This window comes from Misgurnus anguillicaudatus, chromosome 14, assembly GCF_027580225.2.
Source record: "Misgurnus anguillicaudatus chromosome 14, ASM2758022v2, whole genome shotgun sequence".
NCBI lineage: Eukaryota > Metazoa > Chordata > Actinopteri > Cypriniformes > Cobitidae > Misgurnus > Misgurnus anguillicaudatus.
Window position 1 is genome coordinate 21,106,660 of NC_073350.2, and position 23,011 is coordinate 21,129,670.

General features: G+C 37.3%; 2 protein-coding genes across 2 annotated transcripts in view; both read left to right on the plus strand.

The window, feature by feature from the left end:
* cntn2 (contactin 2) overlaps positions 1-18,227 on the plus strand; it is a 44,788-nt gene extending 26,561 nt beyond the window's left edge. Inside the window, exons 14-23 of the mRNA XM_073876065.1 lie at positions 3,693-3,813; positions 4,131-4,284; positions 4,529-4,683; positions 4,797-4,867; positions 5,067-5,301; positions 6,843-6,958; positions 7,383-7,569; positions 9,179-9,291; positions 14,024-14,192; positions 16,210-18,227. Of these exons, the coding sequence (XP_073732166.1) occupies positions 3,693-3,813; positions 4,131-4,284; positions 4,529-4,683; positions 4,797-4,867; positions 5,067-5,301; positions 6,843-6,958; positions 7,383-7,569; positions 9,179-9,291; positions 14,024-14,192; positions 16,210-16,319 (1,431 nt within the window). The 3' untranslated portion in view covers positions 16,320-18,227. The remainder of the gene's footprint in view (positions 1-3,692; positions 3,814-4,130; positions 4,285-4,528; positions 4,684-4,796; positions 4,868-5,066; positions 5,302-6,842; positions 6,959-7,382; positions 7,570-9,178; positions 9,292-14,023; positions 14,193-16,209) is intronic.
* A 1,680-nt stretch (positions 18,228-19,907) lies between these two features.
* Positions 19,908-22,589, plus strand: chia.1 (chitinase, acidic.1). The gene is made up of 11 exons (XM_073876066.1): positions 19,908-20,031; positions 20,113-20,142; positions 20,277-20,481; positions 20,610-20,666; positions 20,766-20,929; positions 21,059-21,185; positions 21,264-21,387; positions 21,469-21,651; positions 21,823-21,939; positions 22,024-22,150; positions 22,248-22,589. Exons 1-11 carry the CDS (start codon positions 20,007-20,009, stop codon positions 22,454-22,456), a joined length of 1,368 nt encoding a protein of 455 aa, XP_073732167.1. The 5' UTR covers positions 19,908-20,006; the 3' UTR covers positions 22,457-22,589.
* Positions 22,590-23,011: the final 422 nt, after the last annotated feature.

Below are 23,011 nucleotides of genomic sequence, written 5' to 3' on the forward strand. Positions count from 1 at the left end.
ATGCCCAAACCCCAAAAAAGTACATTCATCCTTCACAGAGGTAATCCACATGGCTCCAATGGTTTAAAGGGATAGTTTGGCCAAAAATGATATTAAACCCATGATTTACTTACCCCGAAGCCGTCCGAGATGCATATGTCAATCATTTTTCAGACGATGGCATTTTCAGTTATTTTAGAAAATGTTTCAGATCCTTCAGTTAATCAAACGTGAAGCCACGGGGTCCACGACCCTCAAGTCCAAAAAATGTGCATCCACCCCTCACAAAACAAATCCAAACGGCTCCACGATGACAAACAAAGTCCCTCTGAGGGTAATCCGCGCAGTTTCGTTGTAGAAATATCCACATTTAAAACTTTATAAACCAAAATAACTCACATCCGGTAATGGCGCCATCTTAGTCGCATCGGCAGGGCATGAAATTAACACCCGACCACGCGCCAAATGCGGGTGGATTTTGTAATTGGCGGGTAACACTGTCAATCTACTAGCCACATTGGCGGGTAGTCAATGCGAATCAGTTATGCGCGGGTCATTGTATGAACAACCCACTACCGACCGACATTTTCAACTTTTCATAGATTCGGCTCTTTCGGCTCCGGCTCTACATTTTAGTGATGGCAGTCCGGCTCTTTTCATAGATTCGGCTCTTCTGGCCTCTATGGTCCCACCCCTGCCTGCGTTGAAGATTCGGCTCTGCTCGTTCGGTACAAAGAATCAGCTCTTAGAGCCGGCTCGTTCGCGAACGACCCATCACTATAACCCGCCCGCAAATGTTGAAAATAGTTTTTAAACTCGACCGACTGACCGCGTCCTGAATATCATTAAAATATTTTTTGATGACTCGTAACCGGCACCCGCTCATTTTTTATCAACCTGCGCATATCACTGATGCAAATTGAGTGATTCATTAAGAGGATGCGCCTTCTGTTTCGCAACGTTCATGCGATTGGAAAGAAGATGAGGCACTTCTCTGACTACGTTTGGATGTGCGAGTAAGTATTAAACTGTTGGTGATGGGAAGAGAATGCAATGCTGACATAGGCTACTGTACAATCACAGTTGCACAGATGTGTAGTGCTGCTGTGACGGATCAGAACTCTTGATGTGTAAACTTTAAAAAGAGTTGCGCTACTATGCCATATACTGTAGTACATTAACATACATTTTGCGAATATAGTAATGAAAAACAACGTATGTGCGGGGTTTATGTGCGCAGTTTGTGCCCCCTCTGTCTCTGTGTGCGTGCACGGGTTTAAGGGGACTTAATAGGGCACATCGGAGAAACGCGTTCCTAAAAGCATGCGTAGCCTACATAAAATTTTTCTGCTCTTGACAGGGCACATATTAACAAAATTATCTCAACAGTATTCATTTTCTAATAAAACATTTCTTTATGTCTTAAGTGTATTTATAGAGAGTCAAAAACCAGTATGTGCTGGTCTTAAAGAGACAGTAACCTCAATTAACCTACTTAAGTCTGTGTCATTAATGTTAATCAAACAACCTAAGACAAAGAGAAATTCACTTTTGTAGATCTGAAAAAAATATATATTTAATTCATACAATAAAGACAGCGTTATCATTCACTATTCAGGCAAAAAAAAAAAAACTGTCTGGTAAAAAGTCTCTGTGGCAGGTGGATTTCTAAATCCACCTGCCACAGTGGCTGGTGGTCAAAAAAGTTAACTTCAGGCCCTGCGCATCGGCATTCAGGATGAGAGCTTACGCAGCTTACGGAGGTTACTTTGCTGCTGCTCGGTGTCTCCACCCTCCGAATTTGTCATACGTCACTAAGAAAAGTGCGTATACTATGCTAATACTTTCTCCTGAATACAGAGGAGTCTAAGATGGCGGCGCTACCGGAAGGTAGTTATTTTGGTTTATAAAGTTTTAAATATGGATATTTCTACAACAGCACTGTGCGGATTACCCTCAGAACACCTTTATTTATCATCCTGGAGCCGTTTGGATTTATTTTGTGAAGGATGGATGCACATTTTTTGGAATTGAAGGTCGTGGACCCCGTAACTTCACATTTAATTAACTGAAAGATCTAAAACATTTTCTAAAATAACTGAAAATGTGTTTGTCTGAAAAACGATGGACATATGCATCTCGGACAGCTTGGGGGTGAGTAAATCATGGGTTTAATATCATTTTTGGCCGAAATATCCCCTTAATAAAGGTCTTCTGCGGGTAATTGATGCAATTTTGTAAGAGAAATACCCATATTTTAAACTTTATAAACTGTAATAACTAGCTCTAACTGCGCCATTTTGGACTAATGGGATTTGCGCAAAAGTTTTAGCGTAGTAAGCGTTTATTGCCATAGTTACGTTGCTAGTTATTATATCTTATAGGGGCAGTTTCCCAGACGGGGATTAGTTTAAGCCAGGACTAGGCCTTAGTTCATTTGGGATATTTAAGTCATTTTTAAAAGTAAAATTTATAAATAAACATTACTGGTGTGCATCTTGAGACACAACACTTGCAAATTTTTTACGATATGTCAGAGCAAGTTGTTTTTAATTAAAACAACATTAACATTTAAATTAGTCTGGGACTAGGCTTAAGACCTGTCTGGGAAACCGTCCCTTAAAGTTTAAAATTAGTGCTGGGCAAAGATTAATCATGATTAATCGCATACAAAATAAAAGTGATTTTTGACATAATATATGAGTATGTGCTGTGTGTAATTATTATGTATAAAAAATACACACACATTCATGTATGTATTTAAGAAACATTTACATGTTTATATATATTTATTTATATTTTTATATATTCTATATTAAATATAAATTTAAAAAATGTATATATAAGTAAAACAATTCTGAAATGAATATATGAATGTGTGTGTGGTTAAATATACATAATAAATAGACACAGTACACGCACATATATTACGCCAAAAATCACTTTTATTTTGTATGTGATTAATCGCGATCTTTGCCCAGCACTATTTAAAATATGTATATTTTTCTTACAATATCGCATTGATTACCCACAAAAGATTATATGCCCATTATAAGCTTAGAAAAGCCAGTCCTTCCAGAAAAACCCAAAGTTTTTTTGTGATTGTTGCGGGCAAAAATCCTTGATCTTGCAGCACGTTTTCTTAAAAAAATGCGATGGAATATGCGGGATATGCAATTTTATGTGATGAAATTGCAGGAACTTGGCAAAATTGCGAGAACTTGCAAAAACTGTGTGAACTTGCAAAAACTGTTTGCAGCTTTTGCAGCTTTTCATTGATGTTCACGTTGTGTATAGTAATTACGTCACTTCCTAACATTCCCTTGACAACAGGGGACATGACTGTGCCTGTGTGAAGTAAATGCAACATTTTTCAACTTTCTGCTCAGATATATATGACTTTTTGCTACGAAAATGCGGGGATTATGAAATTATGCAAGCCCCGCATATTTTGCAAGCAGAAATCTGCAATTTATGCTGCGAAAGTGCGGCGTATTTAAAAAATGCGGCCCCCGCATAAATATGCGGACTTTGGCTGATTATGCATTGAATCATGCGATCGCATAATCACGGCTGAAAAGCAAGGACATTTACTTAAATATCTCCAAATGTGTTAGTCTGAAAGATGATAGATGTATCTCGGATTGCTTATGGATGAGTACATCACGGGCTATATCGCTTTAATGTAGTTTACTTTGGGCTGTTCTCTACAGAAAGAGACGATCGGTGACCTGGTGATAGTGAATGGACAGCTTAATCACGCCGGCACGTACACCTGCACGGCCCAGACGGTGGTGGACAGCGAGGTGGCTTCAGCCAGGCTTGTTGTAAGAGGTGAGAATTTCCAGCTGGTCAAGATCTTATTAAAGCACATTTTACCAGCCTATAGCCAGTGAATCTTACACAGTTCAGTCTCTTTCAGATTTAGGTCAACTTTATTTATTTTCAGCCGTGTGAGTCTCGACACACTGCCCTGTGGAGATGTGAAATGTATATTTTGCAGATCCATATCCTTAGGATTTGGTACCCATAAGCCTGTTTGATACATATTTTGAACCATCCCCAACTGAACTGAACTGAACTGAACGTGTGTATAGATGAGAATATGGCAAACTATGAGGGTTGAAACTCAACTCTTTCTTTCTTTGCAGGCCCACCAGGTCCTCCTGGAGGTTTAGTGGTAACAAGTACCAATGACACATCAGTTCAGTTAAGATGGAGTCGTGGATATGACAACCACAGTCCCATTGGAAAGTACATTATTATGGGCCGCTCAGCGCAGATTCATGACTGGAAGCGGATGAGGACGGGTGAGGTTGCACCTCATTTTGGTGTCATACAAACACCAGAATGTTTAATGTACACTTTATGCATTAAATATAATGCAGATTTTAGCTTTTTTTATACATGAAGGACTCAGTATCTTTTTTCTATCCAACATTTTCTCTGAGCCGTAAAGTGGCAAATATGAATTTGTCTATCAAAGCATTATTCATGATGTCAACCTCACTGATTCAATGTGTGCCTGTCATTGCACACAAATGCCTTCGACGGACCCAGCAAACATAGAAGGAAATGCCGAGTCTGCACGTGTGATGGATCTTCGACCATGGATGGATTATGAATTTCTGGTCATTGCCAGCAACATCCTGGGTAGTGGAGAACCAAGCATGCCCTGCCAGCCAGTCCGGACCAAACAAGCAGGTCAGAGAACCACCTTATATTAAATCGTATTGAATACTTTAGAATTTACTTCACATTCAGTAAGTGTAAATTGATCGATCCACTAAAGTATAGCTGTTTATTTTGTCCTGCAGCACCGACTGTGGCACCCAGTGGACTTGGTGGAGGTGGTGGAAACCGTAATGAACTGATCCTTACATGGACAGTAAGCGCAGTTGATCTTTAATGCTCTCATTGCAAATTACATTTGTTTCATACCTGTGCATCTGTATTTAGCATTTACATTTATTTATTTAGCAGATGAATTGACTTACAAATTTAATGTTTGTTTGTATTATGTAGCAGAAAGAGTTATTACACAATCTTCTATTTATTAAAAAATATTTTTGTTTGTGTAAATGTAGCCAATGGCCAGGGAGTATCAAAATGGAGATGGCTTTGGTTATATCCTGGCATTCAGAAAGCAAGGTCTGCCAACCTGGACCGTAGTAAAAGTGCCACACGTCGACTCTTCACGATATGTCTACAGCAACGAGAGTCTTTCAGCCTACTGCCCATTTGAGGTCAGAATCAAGGCCTACAACAAAAAAGGAGAGGGTCCCTTCAGCCAGATTGCCGTAGTGCACTCTGCAGAAGAGGGTGAGAGATATTAAATATGATTTTAAGAGTTTTGTGGATAGCAGCTATCACTAAGAGGCTTTTAATTGTCTAATTCAGTGGTTCTCAAACTTTTTCCGCGTGCGGCCCCCCTGGTGTAAGGTGCATTCCTTCGTGGTCCCCCCAAAGAAAATTTATGACAAAAACTGTTCTAAAATTTCTTTTTTAATTAAGCAAAACAAATTAAGTTATACAAAGTAGTGCTGCTGGTTAGTAGCCTTATTTTTATTAAGTTTAATTACACAGAATTCATGATAAATTAATGTATTTTATAAAATGTCATAAAACTGGGGCCCCCCTGCACCATCTTGCGGCCCCCCTGGGGGCCCCGGATCCTAGTTTGAGAACCACTGGTCTAATTCATGTTTTGGGTTATATTTTTGTTATGCACTTTAATTGAGATTTTATGTTATATTCGATGAGTTTAGATTGTTTGATCACAGTTGCACCACTAGAGGGCAGGCTTTGGAAAAAAACACACCCTCAACGTGAATCTACAGTAAAAAATAATGTATAACAAAACCGGCTCCTTTGTACAAAAAGAGCTACAAAAATGTCTCAAAGGGTCAGGGGGAGGTGAAAGATGTTCTTGAAAAATCTTGTAATATAATATATTATATTATAATGTTGTATAATATATTATAAATGGTATAAATAATTATATGATGACCACATTAACCTATATATGTAAATTAATACCAAAATGTAAAATTAAGAAAGTGTATACGGTCACTTGTATGTTATAGTGAAAATCATTCATTATAATTCAATTCAATTCAATTTTATTTATATAGCGCTTTTCACAATACATAATTGTTTCAAAGCAGCTTTACATTAATAGAAGCAGTAAAAGCACAGAAAAACGACAGATAGCACAACATAATACACGATAGCATAAGCAGTCAAATTTGCTGCGGCTATGACTCGACATTTTAAGCGAGCGTATTACTAATGTAACGTCTAGAAGAGGAAGCTAAGTTAAGCCCAAGAAGGCTGCCTCCCCTGGGTAAAAAAAACCCTAGGAGAAATAAAACCCCGGGCTGTTTAGCCGAGGAAATAAAAAAAAATCCTAGGAGGGAAAAACCCTTGGGAGATATATAGGTATATACACACACATATAAACGGATAAGGAGATTAAGCGGAGATTAAGCGGATTCTGCCGGTGATCGTTGGTCAGGCATCAGCTGGGCATCACGTTGAAGGACGACCAGTAGATCAGAGGTGTGCCGACTTTCACATCTACCGGAACTGGGTCTGTTTGTCCCATTGTCCTCGGGGTCGAGGACGACACGGGGAGAGAAAAACAAAATGACGTTAAATAGGAAAGTATTAAATATTGTGGCTAAGGCTGCACAATATGTTGTTTCAGCATCAACATCGCAATGCACAGTCGCAATAGTCATCAAATCGCAAATGCAATAGTCACATCGCAAAACATAGGCATTTTTTAAAAAGTAAAACTATTTTGAATAAAGTTAATATTTCATACATCATCTCTGGTCTCTGTTTTTCGGGTCCTTTAGAACCAACCGCATCTCCACGGAGAATAAACGCCACTGCAGTGACCGCTTTTGAGATTCAGGTGTCTTGGGAGCCCATTCAGCATTTGAATATTAATGGAGTACTTCGTGGTTATGAGGTCAGTCTAGACGCCATTCTGCCTTTAATATGTGTTTTATATCTGTTGGTGTGTGTGGTGGATTAATAATTATTATAAACGGCATATATAGCGTGACAGAGTCAATGTTCGTATGCTGACACTTTTGCTTATTGTTGGCAAGGTAGCATATACTGTATGAGCTTTGCCCATGCAGTGAACACTGTAACAGTTGTGGTGTTATCTGTCATAGACGGTTGCAGTTTAAAGCCAAAATCTAGGTATACAAACTGAATCTTAACCTGTCTTAGATAAAACCTAGCAATAAAATATTTATTTTATTCTTAATTAAATATTTTATAATCAATTCGACTATTATGTTATTTGTAAGTTTACAATTAACACCCTTATTTCATTATGAAGAGGTAATTACATACTCTTCTACACCGTTTTGCACTGGTTACAGATCCGTTACTGGCGCCAGCATGAAAGGGAAGCGGCAGCGGACCGTGTGAGAACAGCAGGACTGGAGAACACCGCACGGGTGACGGGCCTAAGGCCTAATACTTTATATCACATCACTGTTCTGGCTTACAACAGTGCCGGCACCGGCCCACCCTCGCCTCGGACCACAGTTGTCACGAAGAAACCCCGTAAGACCCCTTTCATTTGACTCTTCCATATTCACGTTTATGCATAAATCCTTTTGTCCGATGTAACTTCCAGTGCATTTGACGTATACTTTTCTATGCATTAGCTGAGAATCAAACCCATGACTTGTGTGCAAGCAACATGCTCTATGGTTTGAGTTTTCAGTCTTGTTTCTTATTGATTTTTTTAGCATAAATATATTTTGCTAAATATACAAAAACACAACTTACTCAAGTTAAAATCTTTGCAACGCAAGCCTTATATGACTTTCTGGAACTCGTATCTGTTAACCTATTGCAGCTTCATTACTGGAACCCTAACTTTAAAATCAGATGGCACTGAATGGTTGATAAGAGCGATATTCCTGGAAGAGGAATATGAATCACTATCACTAATGGTTAAAGGAACACGCCCACATTTTGGGAATTTAGCTTATTCATCGTATCCCCCAGAGTTAGATAAGTCCATACATACCTCTCTCATCTCCGTGCGTGCTGTAACTCTGTCTGACGCAGCCCCCGCTAGCTTAGCTTAGCACAAAGACTGGAAATGCATGGCTCCAGCTAGTATACTGCTCCCAATAAGTGACAAAATAACGCGATCATTTTCCTATTTATGTGTTGTGATTTGTATAGTCAAACCGTGTACAAATAACAAGGTGATATGAGACACAGCGATCTTTTAACAGTATACATACTGAGAACTATATTCTCTGAAGACGAAGCACTGCCGCATGGGCGGAGTGATCTGCTCGCAGCACACGAGAAGCCCCTGGTGAGGAGCAGAGAATTCGGTCAGAGTTGTGCAAATCACTCCGCCCATGCGGCAGTGCTTCGTCTTCAGAGAATATAGTTCTCAGTATGTATACTGTTAAAAGATCGCTGTGTCTCATATCACCTTGTTATTTGTACACGGTTTGACTATACAAATCACAACACATAAATAGGAAAATGATCGCGTTATTTTGTCACTTATTGGGAGCAGTATACTAGCTGGAGCCATGCATTTCCAGTCTTTGTGCTAAGCTAAGCTAGCGGGGGCTGCGTCAGACAGAGTTACAGCACGCACGGAGATGAGAGAGGTATGTATGGACTTATCTAACTCTGGGGGATACAGTGAATAAGCTAAATTCCCAAAATGTGGGCGTGTTCCTTTAAGGTAACAGAGACTTGAGAGCTATTATTAATGGCTTTTGTCCTAGCTTTTTATCCCCTAGAGAACTGAAAAATCTTACAAAGAAATGCTTTTTGTCAGGCTGAATGGTTCCTTAAAAAACCTTTAACATCCACCGAAGCTTTCCACTGCACAAAATATTTTTTTTCTATTGGACAAACATTCTGCAGACTATAAAAAATGCTATTTCTCAGAATGGTTGTCTAAAATGTTCTTCAGGGAACCAAGAAGTTATTTTATAAATAAAATAATAGTTTGATAGGTTGAATTAAATGCTTAAATTTTGTGTCCAGAAAATTTGTTAACTAGAACAATCTCTAAATTGCAAAATGGCTCAAATTACACCAACAACCATATACCAAAACCGGACATTTCCAAATCTTGTCATTGAGAACGGTGTGAAAGCCAATGGGCTTACTTTTTGCTCTTCATTTCTAGCCCCTAACCGTCCTCCAGGAAATGTCTCATGGAAGGTGTCTGGGTCTTGGGTTACTGTGAGGTGGGATCACGTTAAATCCATGGACAATGAGTCTGCTGTTTTAGGCTATAAGGTGAGTAATACTGTACATTTCCCCCTGACACCATAGATGTTTGCATGTCTTGTGTCAGCTCAAATGTCACTATATGAGAATATTAACTCAGTTTCAGTCATTTTGATAGAAGATGATTTCATTTCATACCTAAGAGACACTTAAAGTGGACATATCATGAAAATCTGACTTTTCCACGTTTAAGTGCTATAATTGGGTCCCCAGTGCTTCTATCAGTAAAAAAGATCAACCCAGTAAGTTAGTTTTGGTAAACCATTCTTTGCAAGCATGCAGTGTGAAAAAATAGGTCATTGAAATTTGGCTCCTCTTGTGATGTCAGAAGGGGATAATACTGCCGCTTAATCTGCACTATCCAACCACTGCACTACCATTTAGTGCATAGATCAACTCTAAATTTGCATTTAAAAGGACCCACCCATAATGGCATATTTTGCTCACACATTCAAAGTGCCAATTTTAACATGCTATAATAAATTATCCTTATGGTATTCTGAGCTTAAACTTACGTACTTTGGGGACAACAAAGTTTTATTTGACATATTAAAGGGGACATTCCACAAGACGTTTTTAAGATATTAAATAAATCTTTGATGTCCCCAGAGTATATTATGTGAAGTTTTAGCTCAAAATACCATATAGGTAATTTATTGTGGCATGTTAAAAAAGGCACTTTATGGGTCTGAGCAGAAATGCACCGTTTTTGTGTGTATCCCTTTAAATCCAAACGAGCTGCTCAGGTGGGCGGAGTCTCAAGCGCTCACGCTGTAGCATCGAGGAAGATTCTCTCACGAAAGAAGTTAGTGAGCGATGTTAAGCATTATATATTTGAACAAGTTTAAAAAGTCAATCATCTGTTTTATGCATACTAAATACATGTTTATCAGCAGATGGGGAACATTGTGGAATAAAAATAAAGACTTTTAGGTCTCGTATGCTGCCAGTGTTTTAAACAGGCACAATGATTTTCAGCATGTTACAATAAATTACACGTCCACAAACACTCAGAAGTTTACTTTTTGACCAAACCACACGAGCACATTTAAATGATTTGTAATAAAACGACACGTTTAATGCTTAAACTTTAGAGAAACAGATCACATGACATGTTTAAGTTTATTGTGATTGAACACATTCGCGTTTCTGTCAGTCTCTCATCTATCTTGTTACTCCTCGTATTCATTTGAAACTTCAGAGAAACATTAAACAACATATTTACTTATTGTGTATGATAGTGAATACGCGTTGTTCTCTCACTCTGTCTCGTGCAGTGCATTAATCCTCGTGTTCATTCATATAAACTTCAGAGAAACACATTAAACATAACTTACTTGAAAGCGAACCGTCGCGTTGCTCTCTCTCTCTCTCTCTCTCTCTCGTTCGTTTACTCGCTCTCTCTTACTCACTCGCTCTCTCTCTTGCAGGTTAATCCTTTAGAACGTTAATTCAATCTTTAGAAATATTAAAACTACAAGTTATCAGTGGTGTCAAAAGTACTCATATTCATTACTCAAGTAAAAGTATAGATACTAGAGTTTAAAAAGACTTTTGTAGAAGTTGAAGTATCAACTCAAGCTTTTTACTCAAGTAAAAGTGAAAAATTACTGGTTTCAAAACTACTTAAAGTATAAAAGTAAAAGTAATGTAAGGAAAAAAATGTCATTACGGAAAAAAGCCTAGGCCGCACCACAGGGGCCTATTGTGCACTACCCTATCTCCTCTAAAAAATTTTCCTTAAGGCCATAATAACTATAGTGTCATATTAAAATGTTAATGTTAAAAAATGTGGGATGCACTAGCGCCAGGGGTATGCAATGTCAGTCCTGGAGTGCCGATGTCCTGCAAATTTTAGCTCCAACCCTTACAAAACCTTGGCTACCTGCAGTTTCAGGTGACTTTTTCAGGGGCTTTTGATTAGACCTGGAGCTAAACTCTGCAGGACATCGGAACTCCATGTTGCCTACCCCTGCACTAGGCTATATCTGTTTCAACTGCATACGGTATATGCCCATTAAAAATGAACGCATTTTAGTACAATGCAAACAAGTACATTAAAGCAGTGGTTCTCAAACTGGGGGCCGCGAGATGGTGCCAGGGGCCCCAGTTTTATAATATTTCATGAAATACATTACTTTATTATAAATTCTGTGTAATTAAACCTCAGAACAATAAGGCTACTAAACAAAATCAATACATTTGTATAATTTAACATGTTTTGTTTAATTCAAAATTTATGTTTTAGAATGATTTATGTCATAAAATTTTTTGGGGGGGCTGTGAAGGAATCCACTGTACACAAGGGAGGCCGCAAAAAAAATGGTTTCATAACCACTGCATTAAAGAACCTTATATGTGTACTACTGAGCATTATATATAAATATTCAAATATTATAATGGTGCAAAAAGTCAAAATTCAGAGCAGGGCCGCTGCTGGCCAAACTTTTACAGTGGTGCCCTCTCTAGTTAAAAAACAACAAACTATAGTATGTGTGAGGATAGAAATATGCTATTGTTATCATTTACAATTGTATTTTCACAGCAACACAATCTACAATTACACACATATGCAATTATATATTAAAGCCTATATTTCTGCATCTGTCCCAGTGTAGCTAATGGACTTCAGCTTAATCTAATGTGACAAAGCTGATCTTACATGTCAGTGTAAATCCAAGTAATTTTGAAGACTGTCTTTCTTGTAAGTAAATTAAAAGTCAGGTTTAAGGAAACAGATGATGTCTATTAACAAAAGCAAAAGTTGTTATGTATGGTTATGTGTTTGATTGATTAAAACTCAAGCATTTAGCTAAGTAGGTTTTGTTAATGCAAATAAAATTTAGGGCAGTTATTACAAAACAACAGATGTCTTTAGCATAGATATCTTTGCCATGCCTCAAAACGCAACGCAGCACAATGTCATTTAAGTTGAACAACTAAAGTTATATGATTTAAATTGGTACATTGTTATACTATTTAAATCACACAGATGCGTTGGTGTCAGCAGCCAGCTATATATTTACACAGGCTTGTGAATGTGCACTGACCTGAAAGTGATGCGCGAGTTTTATTTCGTCCTTTTCCATTTGAAGGCAGAATGCCGCAGTCTGTTACTGTACAAACGGATGGCGGATGATATCAAAGCATCGCGAGAGCAAACTGCTCCAACTGCTTTGCAATCGCTCTCGCGGTTCTTTTAAGTTTATCTTTGCAGCGCTATCGAACAAACTTTTGATCATCTGCAGTCAGCTGGGGGGGCGGGGATTGCGTACGGCGGGGATTGCGTACAAACCAATAGGGTGTCGGAATGGTGTATGTTTATACTTCTCATCCAACCACATTCGCATTCATCCGGATGATGCAATTTATCAAGATAGGTTTTTTTTTTTTTAACGATGACAAGCCGGAATGTAAAAAACGAAAACAAGCCGAAATTAAAAGAAGTAACGAGGCGATTTTTAAAATGTAAGGAGTAGAAAGTACAGATAATTGCGTGAAAATGTAAGGAGTAGAAGTAAAAAGTCGTCTGAAAAATAATTACTCAAGTAAAGTATAGATACCCAAAATATCTACTTAAGTATTGTAACGAAGTATTTGTACTTCGTTACTTGACACCTCTGCAAGTTATAAGATTGTAGGCTCCTGTTTGTGTTTGAGGGAATACAAACGCGTCATGCTGTCAGTCATACTTTCTCTCGGTCACTCTCACTCGAGGTAGCTTCATGGTTGGATAGCGCAGTTGAAGGGGCGGTATCATTATAATAGGAGCCCTTACCTACGTCATGGGGGGAGCGAAATCCGCATGACCTATTTATTCACATGCTTGCAGAGAGAGCCTTACCAAAACAAAGTTACAGTGTTGCTATTTTTCATGTTTTCTGGGTTGGTAGAAGCACTGGGGACCCGATTATAGCACTTAAACATGAAAAAAGTCTGATTTTCATGGAATGTCCCCTTTAAAAAGTCTTGTGAAACTTCCCTTTTAATAAATACCACACAAGAGGATGTGTAAGATTAACCACCAGTATAGTGCCCTTTAAAAAAAATTGCGAAACAATTAACAAACCTTTTGAACCTGTGTAAAGTGGTGACATTTGGCACGACTGAATCTTATATCTCGTCTCATGTAGACTTAAAGTCACATTTAGACAATCCCATTAGACTACAGTTTCACAGTGTAACTTTTCTATCAGAAAATCACCAGTTTTATTACGAAACTTTTAATAAAACTTTTTTAACCTGCGCAAAGAGCTGTCATTTGGCACAACTGTATCTTACCTCTCATCTTATCTAGAATTAAAGTCACATTTTATACAAATGGTTTTGCGTCATAAACCAATTCCATTAGATTTTGGTCTGACAATGTAACTTTTTCTATCAGAAAATCACCTGTCAGTAAAATGTCAACGTGAGATAACCTTATGTTATCACTCGTGATATCTGAGATAACCTTTTGAAATGGGCAGAGAAACTTTGTGACAGAAATTGCTATCGATGTCTTTTGTCCGGTTATGAAAGACGGCAAACATGTTTATAATATAATGCATTCCAAAGGCTTAGAGAAAAGTCCTTTGTGCCTTTCTGTGCAACATTGTACACAATGTTTCCAAAATAATTTCAGTTCTTTTTGTCAGATTGTAAGTAATTAAAAACGATATAAAAATAAATATTTAAATTGCTTAAAAGGTCCCATGTATCAACCTTTTATAAAATATTTGATTCTTAACTATTCTGCCAGGTCCTTTACAAGCATGAAGGCCAGTCTGCTTTGAAGATACTGGACAAAGGCAAGACGTCCATCAATCTTCCGCTACCAAAAGACAACGGCTATGTGGTTCTTGAGATCCGCTCCTGGGGTGATGGAGGAGACGGAGTGGCCCATGAGACCATTGTGTCTCGAGATTCAGGTATATGGATCTCAGAAAGAAGATTAGTGACCCTGTCTGTAAAATCCAGGCTACAGTATCATAATCTAAATTATGAGATTAGCAGTGTCAAAGTTTGATTTAGTAAATTTTTCATGGTCATGGTCTTCCTCAATTAATATTAATAATATCAAGGTTATATTTTTTATAGAAAATCATTAAGATGATTTTAGCTGGCTTTTCACAGGCAGGGTCACTTTTTAGTATTCATACTATTTTAAACATAAGCCACCTTTTTGTGTCAAAAAATCTTAAAGGGATAGTTCACCCAAAAATAAAATTTTGTTATCATTTACTCACTCTCATGTTGTTACAAACCTAGATACATTTCTTGTTCAAAGGAAGATATTTTGAGAAATGTTTGTAACCAAACCGTTCGCGGACCCCATTTACTTCCATAGTATTCTTTTTTCCTAGAGGATGGATACCTGAACCGATTTCGACGGTACCCGACGGGCCGGGTCGGGTTCGGTTAGATATTTAGAAATTATGTTCGGGTTCGGGTCGGGCTCAGCGCAATAAGGCATTGCACATTTGAAATTTAAATCAGCTTATTATAATATGTAGGTAGCCAATGAGCCTGTTTAAAGCGATAGTTCATCATAAAATGAAACACGCGCGTTCACATCACCTTCTTATTCATCTAATGTTTAATAGTGGGTTGTGAAACAACTTCATAGGTGCATACTGCCACCTGCTGTATTGGGTGCACAGCATGAGAGCGTACACTATACAGGGGTCCCGTTTCTCTGTAGATAGTGTTGTATTACGGCGCATTCACACGGGGCAAAAGCGTTAACGCTTAACGGATGGCTTGTCTGAAGCGTGGCCAACAGCCAATCACAGTGGCCGCAACACATGCTCCGTTTTTCCATAAACGTAATTGGCTGGCTCTGCCTAGGTTATTTGCATGAGGCAATCTGATTGGCTGATGCATGAATTGCCGCTTGAAAAGTTGAGAAATGTTCAACTTCTGCCGCGAGCAATGGCACTGATGTGGCGCCGACAGATCCACAATTCAGTTTGGCAACGCATGACATCACCCATTAAAAGTGAATGGGAAGCGTTAACGCTGACGCCCCGTGTGAATGCGCCGTTAGAGGTAAAAAATTATATAAATAATGTTCAGTTTCTCGCACAAACCGATCGTTTCGTGTCTTAGGACAGTGGTTCTCAAACTTTTTCAGCGTGTGGCCCCCTTTGTGTACGTAGCATTCCTTCGTGGCCCCCCAAAAGAAAATTTATGACAAAAAACAGTTATAAAACTTCACATTTTAATTAAACAAAACATTAAATTATACAAAGTAGTGCTGCCTTATTTATTTTAGGTTTAATTTCACAAAATTCATGATAAATTAATGTATTTTATAAAATGTCATAAAACTGTGGCCCCCCTGGCACCATCTCACGGCCCCCCTGGGGGCCCCGGACCCCAGTTTGAGAACCACTGTCTTAGGACATCGATGTGTCGTCACGAGCCGCATGGTTAAATTTGGGCTCGGACAGAAAAATGTGGCCCGATCCGCACTCTAGTATGGAAGTAAATGGGGTCCACGTAAGGTTTGGTTAATATTATCCTTCGTGTTTATCAGAACAAAGAAATGTATGCGGGTTTGTAACAACATAAGAGTGAGTAAATGATGACAGAATTTTCATTTTTGGGTGAACTATCCCTTTAAGTAATTTTAACCATTGTATTAAAGAATTAAATTAAGTTTCTTTCTTTATTCTCGTATCATTTCCTACCCATGTCCAGTTTTTGTTTCTTTTCTATGCTGTTTTTGTGCTATACAGACTTTATAATTTTGTACCTAGATAGACGTAGTGACTATGCACTGATATTGTTGTATGAAAAAACACAGGAATCCTTTTTATTCAACACCAAATGGGTTTGAAAGGATGTGAGCAAATATTGACAGAATTCAATTCTGAGTGAATCTCTCCTTAAGATCTTTTTTTCATGGCATGTTGTCTGAAAGTCTGTCTGTTTGATAAACAGGAACTGGAATGATGGTCCAGAACACATCTGGCGGTTCAGAGAGTCTCTGCACATCAGTTTTGGTATTTACTGCACTGCCACTCCTTCTCATGGACTTATCGGGATTGTGATTTTAGCCTGTGAAAAGCCATTTCACATTAATATCACAAAATAATTGACAAAAACAGGTTTTCCTCTGGGGGGGGGCTTTTTTGAGCAGGAAGGTTTTTTGCAATGGTCGGTTGAATAGTGTGGGATGTAAAGTTTTGGAAATGTGCGGATGTGAAGAAAGTCATTTTATTCTTTTGTATAAAACGCTTTTGTACAAGGATGATTGGTCACTGAAGAATACAAAGGAATCTTTGTAGAAGACTAGACTTTGATTGTGTAACATTTTATCGACAGAAGCTTGCCTTATCGGACATTTAAACTTGAACAATGGTTATGTCAGCATTTGGTTATATTTTCAAAAAAATCCTAACAGCTGACCAACATCGTCAAAATCCGCCTTGATTTTCTGGTACAGTACTGTACAGTGAATACACATCAATGTATTTGTGAGATTTCATACTGAGTAAAACAAAATCTTTTTTTCTTTTTTTAATACTTTGTTGCTATTTCATGGCAGCAAAATGATCCAAATAACTGTTTACATTTTTTATTTATTTATTTTTATTAATAATGTATTTAGAGGCAACATTTGTGAACAATGTTTCATGTGTTGGTCCTGACTGTAGCGTTCTTGTGTGTTACTTTTAAAGATGAAAGGTCTTGATGAATACGGCGGTACAACAGAAGCTGATTATCTTGTTGTTAAAGTGGGTTTGGCTCGCCAACTTTATCACTGTTATCTCAGTTATTATTATTGCCATTATGCTTTGTTTCGTTGAGTGTTGAAATGATAAAAAAAATCGTTTTATCTTCTTGGCGCAAATTTTACATTAAACGAGCACGAACGCGGACATTGAACAATGCTGATGATAACATTCATGAGCAAACAAGTTAATAAGTTTACTATAAAACTTTTTTAAGTGTTAATATTCCTTGCAAGGTACACGTGAAGCCATTTTCTTAATTAATGCTAAACTGGATATTTGCTCATTTGCTTTGTCCTTGTGTCAGGAACAGATAAAATATGAATGCACTTGAAGTGTAGCAGGTGATATTTGACTTTTTTCAGTCTAAAACCATTCAGTGTGCACTTGTTTTTCTTTCTATATTAAAATCTTTCAGGATGAGGGCAGCTACTTAAAATAATCCATGTCTTATTATGTTACTGTACACACCTGGTATTTATTATAAGTTCTTGTGGTATTAAAAAGTTTTTAATGTAAATATTGCAATTTTCAGAGTGTGTGAGGAGTGCTTGACTGTTTGATGTGCTTTATTGCTTTTACACATTTTTATTCTCTAACACCTGTGACATTATTATTCAATAACTCTTGAGCATAGTGAAAATTATGATTCATGATCACTCAATGATGTTTAGAGCAGAGTTAGCCAACTGAGGCGTAAAACGCTTCATTTGTAGCTCATTAGTGGTTCAATAAAAATGGTATATTTTACACTTCTCATCACAGTATGAGAATGTAGAAGCATTCAAAAATCACTGCAAACCAAAACTTTTGTACTCTTCTTTCAAGCAATTTGTAATGACTTTATGTGTGCACTATGTACAATTTCATGATTGTATTTTATCTCCCATCATTTATTTGATCTGTAATGATTTTGCTGTTTATCACATTGTGTGGGGTTTGCCCTCTCTTGTTCAGGCTTTATTGCTAGCTGGTAAACTGGTCTTGGATCTGTATCATCTCATTTTACAACTTATTCCAAACTGGCTGTAGGTACGATTACAGCTTATAGTTTTTCTTTCATGAAGCTCACTCAGGTTGTGATGTCAACAAGTTGTGTCTTTGAACTACCATGTACCCCAGTTGTTGTAAATGTCGAGCCTGTCCATTGTGGGCTGAATGTGAATAATGCAGCACTTGTAAATATCCTTCAATAAAAAAAAACTTTTGACTGTATTTGAAGTACCTATAAGTAATTTGTTGTTGATTTATTTATTGCACATGCAAATATAGATGCGAACTCAACAAATAAACACTAGTTAAGATACACTATATGCAGGTCTGCAACATAAAAGACATCAAGAAGCAAGACAGCAAGAAGGTTATTGGTCTTGACACTTTCTGTGTGGAGTTTCCCTGGTTTCCAATGCATTGAAGATGCTAAAATGCCCTTAAGTGTGTGAGAAAGTGTGATAAACTGTGGAAATGACTAACTACTGGTTCTCACCATCAGTATAGCTGTAGATAAGATTAAAAGGTAAATAGTATACATCTGAATCATGCACAATTTATAATACACTAATTACTAACATGACACGTGCACAAATCCTTTGATGCCTGTTATCCTACAAACATGCATGCTTAATTTATGATTATAGAATAAACAAAATTCAGAAACAAATGTATTGCAAATGCAAAGTTTTATATATATACATTCTGCAAAGCCCTGTGTATTATACATCACATAAAGCTGAATAAATAAGCATACTATTAATGTATAGTTTGTTAGGATAGGAAAATATTTGGCCGAGATACAACTACCGGAAAATCTGGAATCTGATGTTGCATAAAAAATCGATATATTGAGAAAATCACCTTTAATGTTGTTCAAATGAAGTTTTTAAAGGAAAACACCACCGTTTTTCAATATTTTACTATGTTCTTACCACAACTTAGCAGATTAATACATACCTATCTTTTTTCAACGCGTGCACTTTTAATCTTTGTACAGCACCTTGTGAATGTGTTAGCATTTAGCCTAGCCCCATTCATTCCTATGGCTCCAAACAGGATATGAATTTATAAGCCACCAAACACTTGCATGTTTTTCTTATTTAAAGACTGTTACATGAGTAGTTACACGAGTCAGTATAGTGGCACAAAATAAAACTTTTGTTTGAACTCATAGGAATGAATGGGGCTAGGCTAAATGCTAACACATTTTTTGACTAAATGCTAACACATTCACAAAGCGCTGTACAAAAATTAAAAGTGCAGGCATTGAAAAAATATAGGTATGTATTAATTCATCTAAATTGAGGTAAGAACATAGTAAAATATTGAAAAACGGTGGTGTTTTCCTTTAACAAATGCTTCCACTCACAAAAAAGTTTTGATATATTTACAGTAGGAGATTTACATAATATATTCATGGAACATGATCTTTACAAAATATGCTATTGGTTTTTGTATATATTTTTTTTCATTTTGAATATTATATTTAAATAATGATATTGGATATTTATGTTTTCAGTTCTAGCACCATGTAAAATGCTCGCCTTTCTCATATGCTTGCTAAAATAAAATTGTCTGCTAAATAAATGAAGGTAAATGACACGATATTTCATAACCACCTCAAAGATAATAACATCATCCAACAATATGCAAGTTATATGACTTATATGCTTAATTTATTGCTTAGTTCTGATGAAGTTAACACTTATCACCTGTACTTTGGAACTATTAATAATGTATAAATATGGTAAGGTTTCCCGAACAGCTCATTCTCAGTGACACTGGCTCAGGTAACAAAGCTTTTTAGTTTTCCTAACATTCATTTTAGTTCATTTTTGTTATTGTTGTTTCTAAAAGCTGTTTATGTGCACACATTTTTTACATTAACATTCATTGAATGCCAGCTATATGCAACTAAAGTAGTGACAAAGTGTCATGTGAATTCTTTTATTTTTTTCTTTCAGCATTATACAATTCTGAAGAATCTGTGTCATTGGATTCAACACTAAAATGACTAAATTTACTCTCCTAGCAGGTACGTTTCAATTTTTTGGCAAAAACAATGTGCTATGAAAACAGTTTTACTCGGTACATAACCCTCTTATCTTTCGTGCAGGGCTGGGCTTCCTGCTAACACTTCAGATTGGTAAGAATTAATTTTAATCAAACTATTTTTTGCAAATAAACAATAAGTGCAAAAAAGCACCGAAGCAAAATAAATATTCCTTTTTTAAATTTGAACATATAACTATTATGATATAAACTAATCCTTTCTCTTAGTGAACTCTGCAAAACTGGCGTGTTACATTACCAACTGGTCCCAGTACAGACCAGGCAATGGAAAGTTCACCCCAGACAATGTTGATCCCTTCCTCTGCACACATGTGATCTACTCTCTGGCCACCATTAACTCCGTCAATGAAATTACAAACACTGAATGGAATGACGACATCATGTTCAAGTCTCTAAATGCCTTAAAAACAATGTGAGCAAAAGCTATGCAAATTATTAAACAAGCCAACTTAAATTATTCAATTCTTCTGGTTGTTCATGATCTAAATGTGAAAGCTGTTTGCAAGTGATCTTTTTAATATTTTTGAATTTGATTTATAGAAATCCCACATTGAAAACAATGTTGTCTGTTGGAGGTTTGACCAACGGCATCAGTCCGTAAGTGATTAGACATTACTTAAGTGATAAACGTATGTTCTATCACTATAAATTTAACAAATAAATAGCCGGTTACTTAAGTTCCTCTTTGCACTACAGATTTATTCAGATGGTATCAACTCCAGAAAACCGCAAAGCTTTCGTTCGCTCTGCAATGTTGTACCTGCGCGCCCATGGCTTTGATGGCTTGGAGCTGGATTGGGAGTATCCTGGACAGAATGGAAGTCCACCTGATGACAAGCAGAGATTCACCGAATTGATCAAGGATCTGAGACTCTAATCTAACATTATTACTATTATATCGTGTCTATATAACTTACGATTTAGATAATGAGTCGTATGTCAGTCATTTCCTATATTTCTGACTATATTTCAACTGTCTCAAAATTCTCAGGATCTGAGAAAAGCTATCGAACAGGAGGCCTACGACACAAAGAACCCCCCTCTGATTCTCTCTGCCAAGGTTGCTTCTGTAAAGTCCACTATTGAGAGGGGTTATGAGATCCCTGAAATTTCAAAGTAAATACCTCTTCAAACTTCTTCAGGCCATGATGTGTGCTTGAAAAGTGTTTAACGTCCACCTTTCTGTCATTATAGACTGATGGACTTCATTACCGTCTTGTCCTACGACTACCATGGGCACTGGGATCCAGTGACTGGACACAACAGTCCTCTTTTTAAGAGCAACTTGGACAGTGGAAACGCCCTTGAACTCAATGTCGTAAGACTGACAAACCATACGTACAAATTTAAATCCATATATTTAAAGCATTAGAAGTCATTTAATGTATTTTTTGACTAGAATGCCTCAGTGACACACTGGCTGAAGGGAGGAGCTATTCCTGCTAGACTTTTCATTGTCCTCCCCACATGGGGACGCACATTCACCCTGTCCAGTTCAGAAACAGGTCTTGGTGCCCCAGCCAGCGGCCCCGCTGATGCTGGTCCCTACACACGTGATGCAGGCTACTGGTCCTATTACGAGGTTATAATACTTATAATTATTATGACTTTTAATTATATTACCATTTACTAGCCTAACACATGGCACAAATATTGGGTCAGGTATTGTATTAATATTATCTTTACAAATCTATGTGTGATGTTTGTTCACTTTTGGCCCCACAGATGTTCTGAAATGTTATTTGATTCACAGATCTGCTCTATGGTGAGTAATGCCAATGTGGAATGGATTGATGATCAGAAAGTCCCCTATATAGTTAAAGGAAAGGCCTGGGTGGGCTATGAGAATTTTGAAAGCTACACTGCTAAGGTAAACTATCTTTTGTCCTAAATATATGAAGTTACGCAAAGGCAATGCAATGTTTGATAACCATTCCCGTTCTGATATTGGCAGGTGGAGTGGCTCAACTCCCTTGGTCTAGGTGGAGTCTCAGTGTATTCGATAGATTTGGATGATTTTTCAGGGCGTTTCTGTTCCCAAGGATCTTACCCTCTTGTCAACCATTTGCGCAACTCACTAGGTAAACATTTTGCAAGCATTTCTTATGTGATGAATGCTTTATATAGTCTTTCTTTTGTTAAATGCTGAGCGTGTAATGCTGATTTTCTTTTCACTAGGTTTCGGTCCCAAGCCCACCTCTCCACCACGACCCACCACAACTGCGAACCCCTCAACCTCCTTCTGTGTTGGTAAACCAGACGGGCTGTACCCTAATCCAGCCGATGAGACAACCTACTTCCACTGTTTCCGCGAAAACACATACCTGCAACATTGCCAGCCAGGTCTTGTCTTTGTTGACGATTGCAAATGTTGCGACTGGCCATAAGCAGATGAAACAATCAATATAAAACACTGCTAAATACATTCAAATGTAAATTGAAACAAGGTTCAGTGTGTTGTTCTTATGAAAGAAAATCCACTTGTTTGTTTCAGTTTCAATAAAATATATATAGCAGGCATATTTGTCTCTTTTTTACCTACACAAGCTGCTACATCTTAAGTGGTTAAATAAAGTAATATATAAAATATAAAAAATAAATTTTTTTAATAATCTTTAAAATTTTAATAAAGTAATATGATGCAAATATAATGTGTTTGTGTTTTTCACAGTTTATTATAGTTCTTTTCTCTTCTCTTATAAAAGCCTAAATTAAAAACAAATAAAAATGCAGTGTTGCCAGATCCCATTAATTAAAATTCCTTTTTAGACGTAGTGTTTTAGCAATTCAATTAGTGGCATAGCACAACTCTGTGGGGCCCCCCTGCAAAGAACGAAAAGGGGCCCCTCCCACCAACAATGATGTCTAGCACCTTCTGCAATAACAGAGTCCGTCTCTTTATTTACATAATTAATGCATTTAATGCAAAATTAATGCATTTA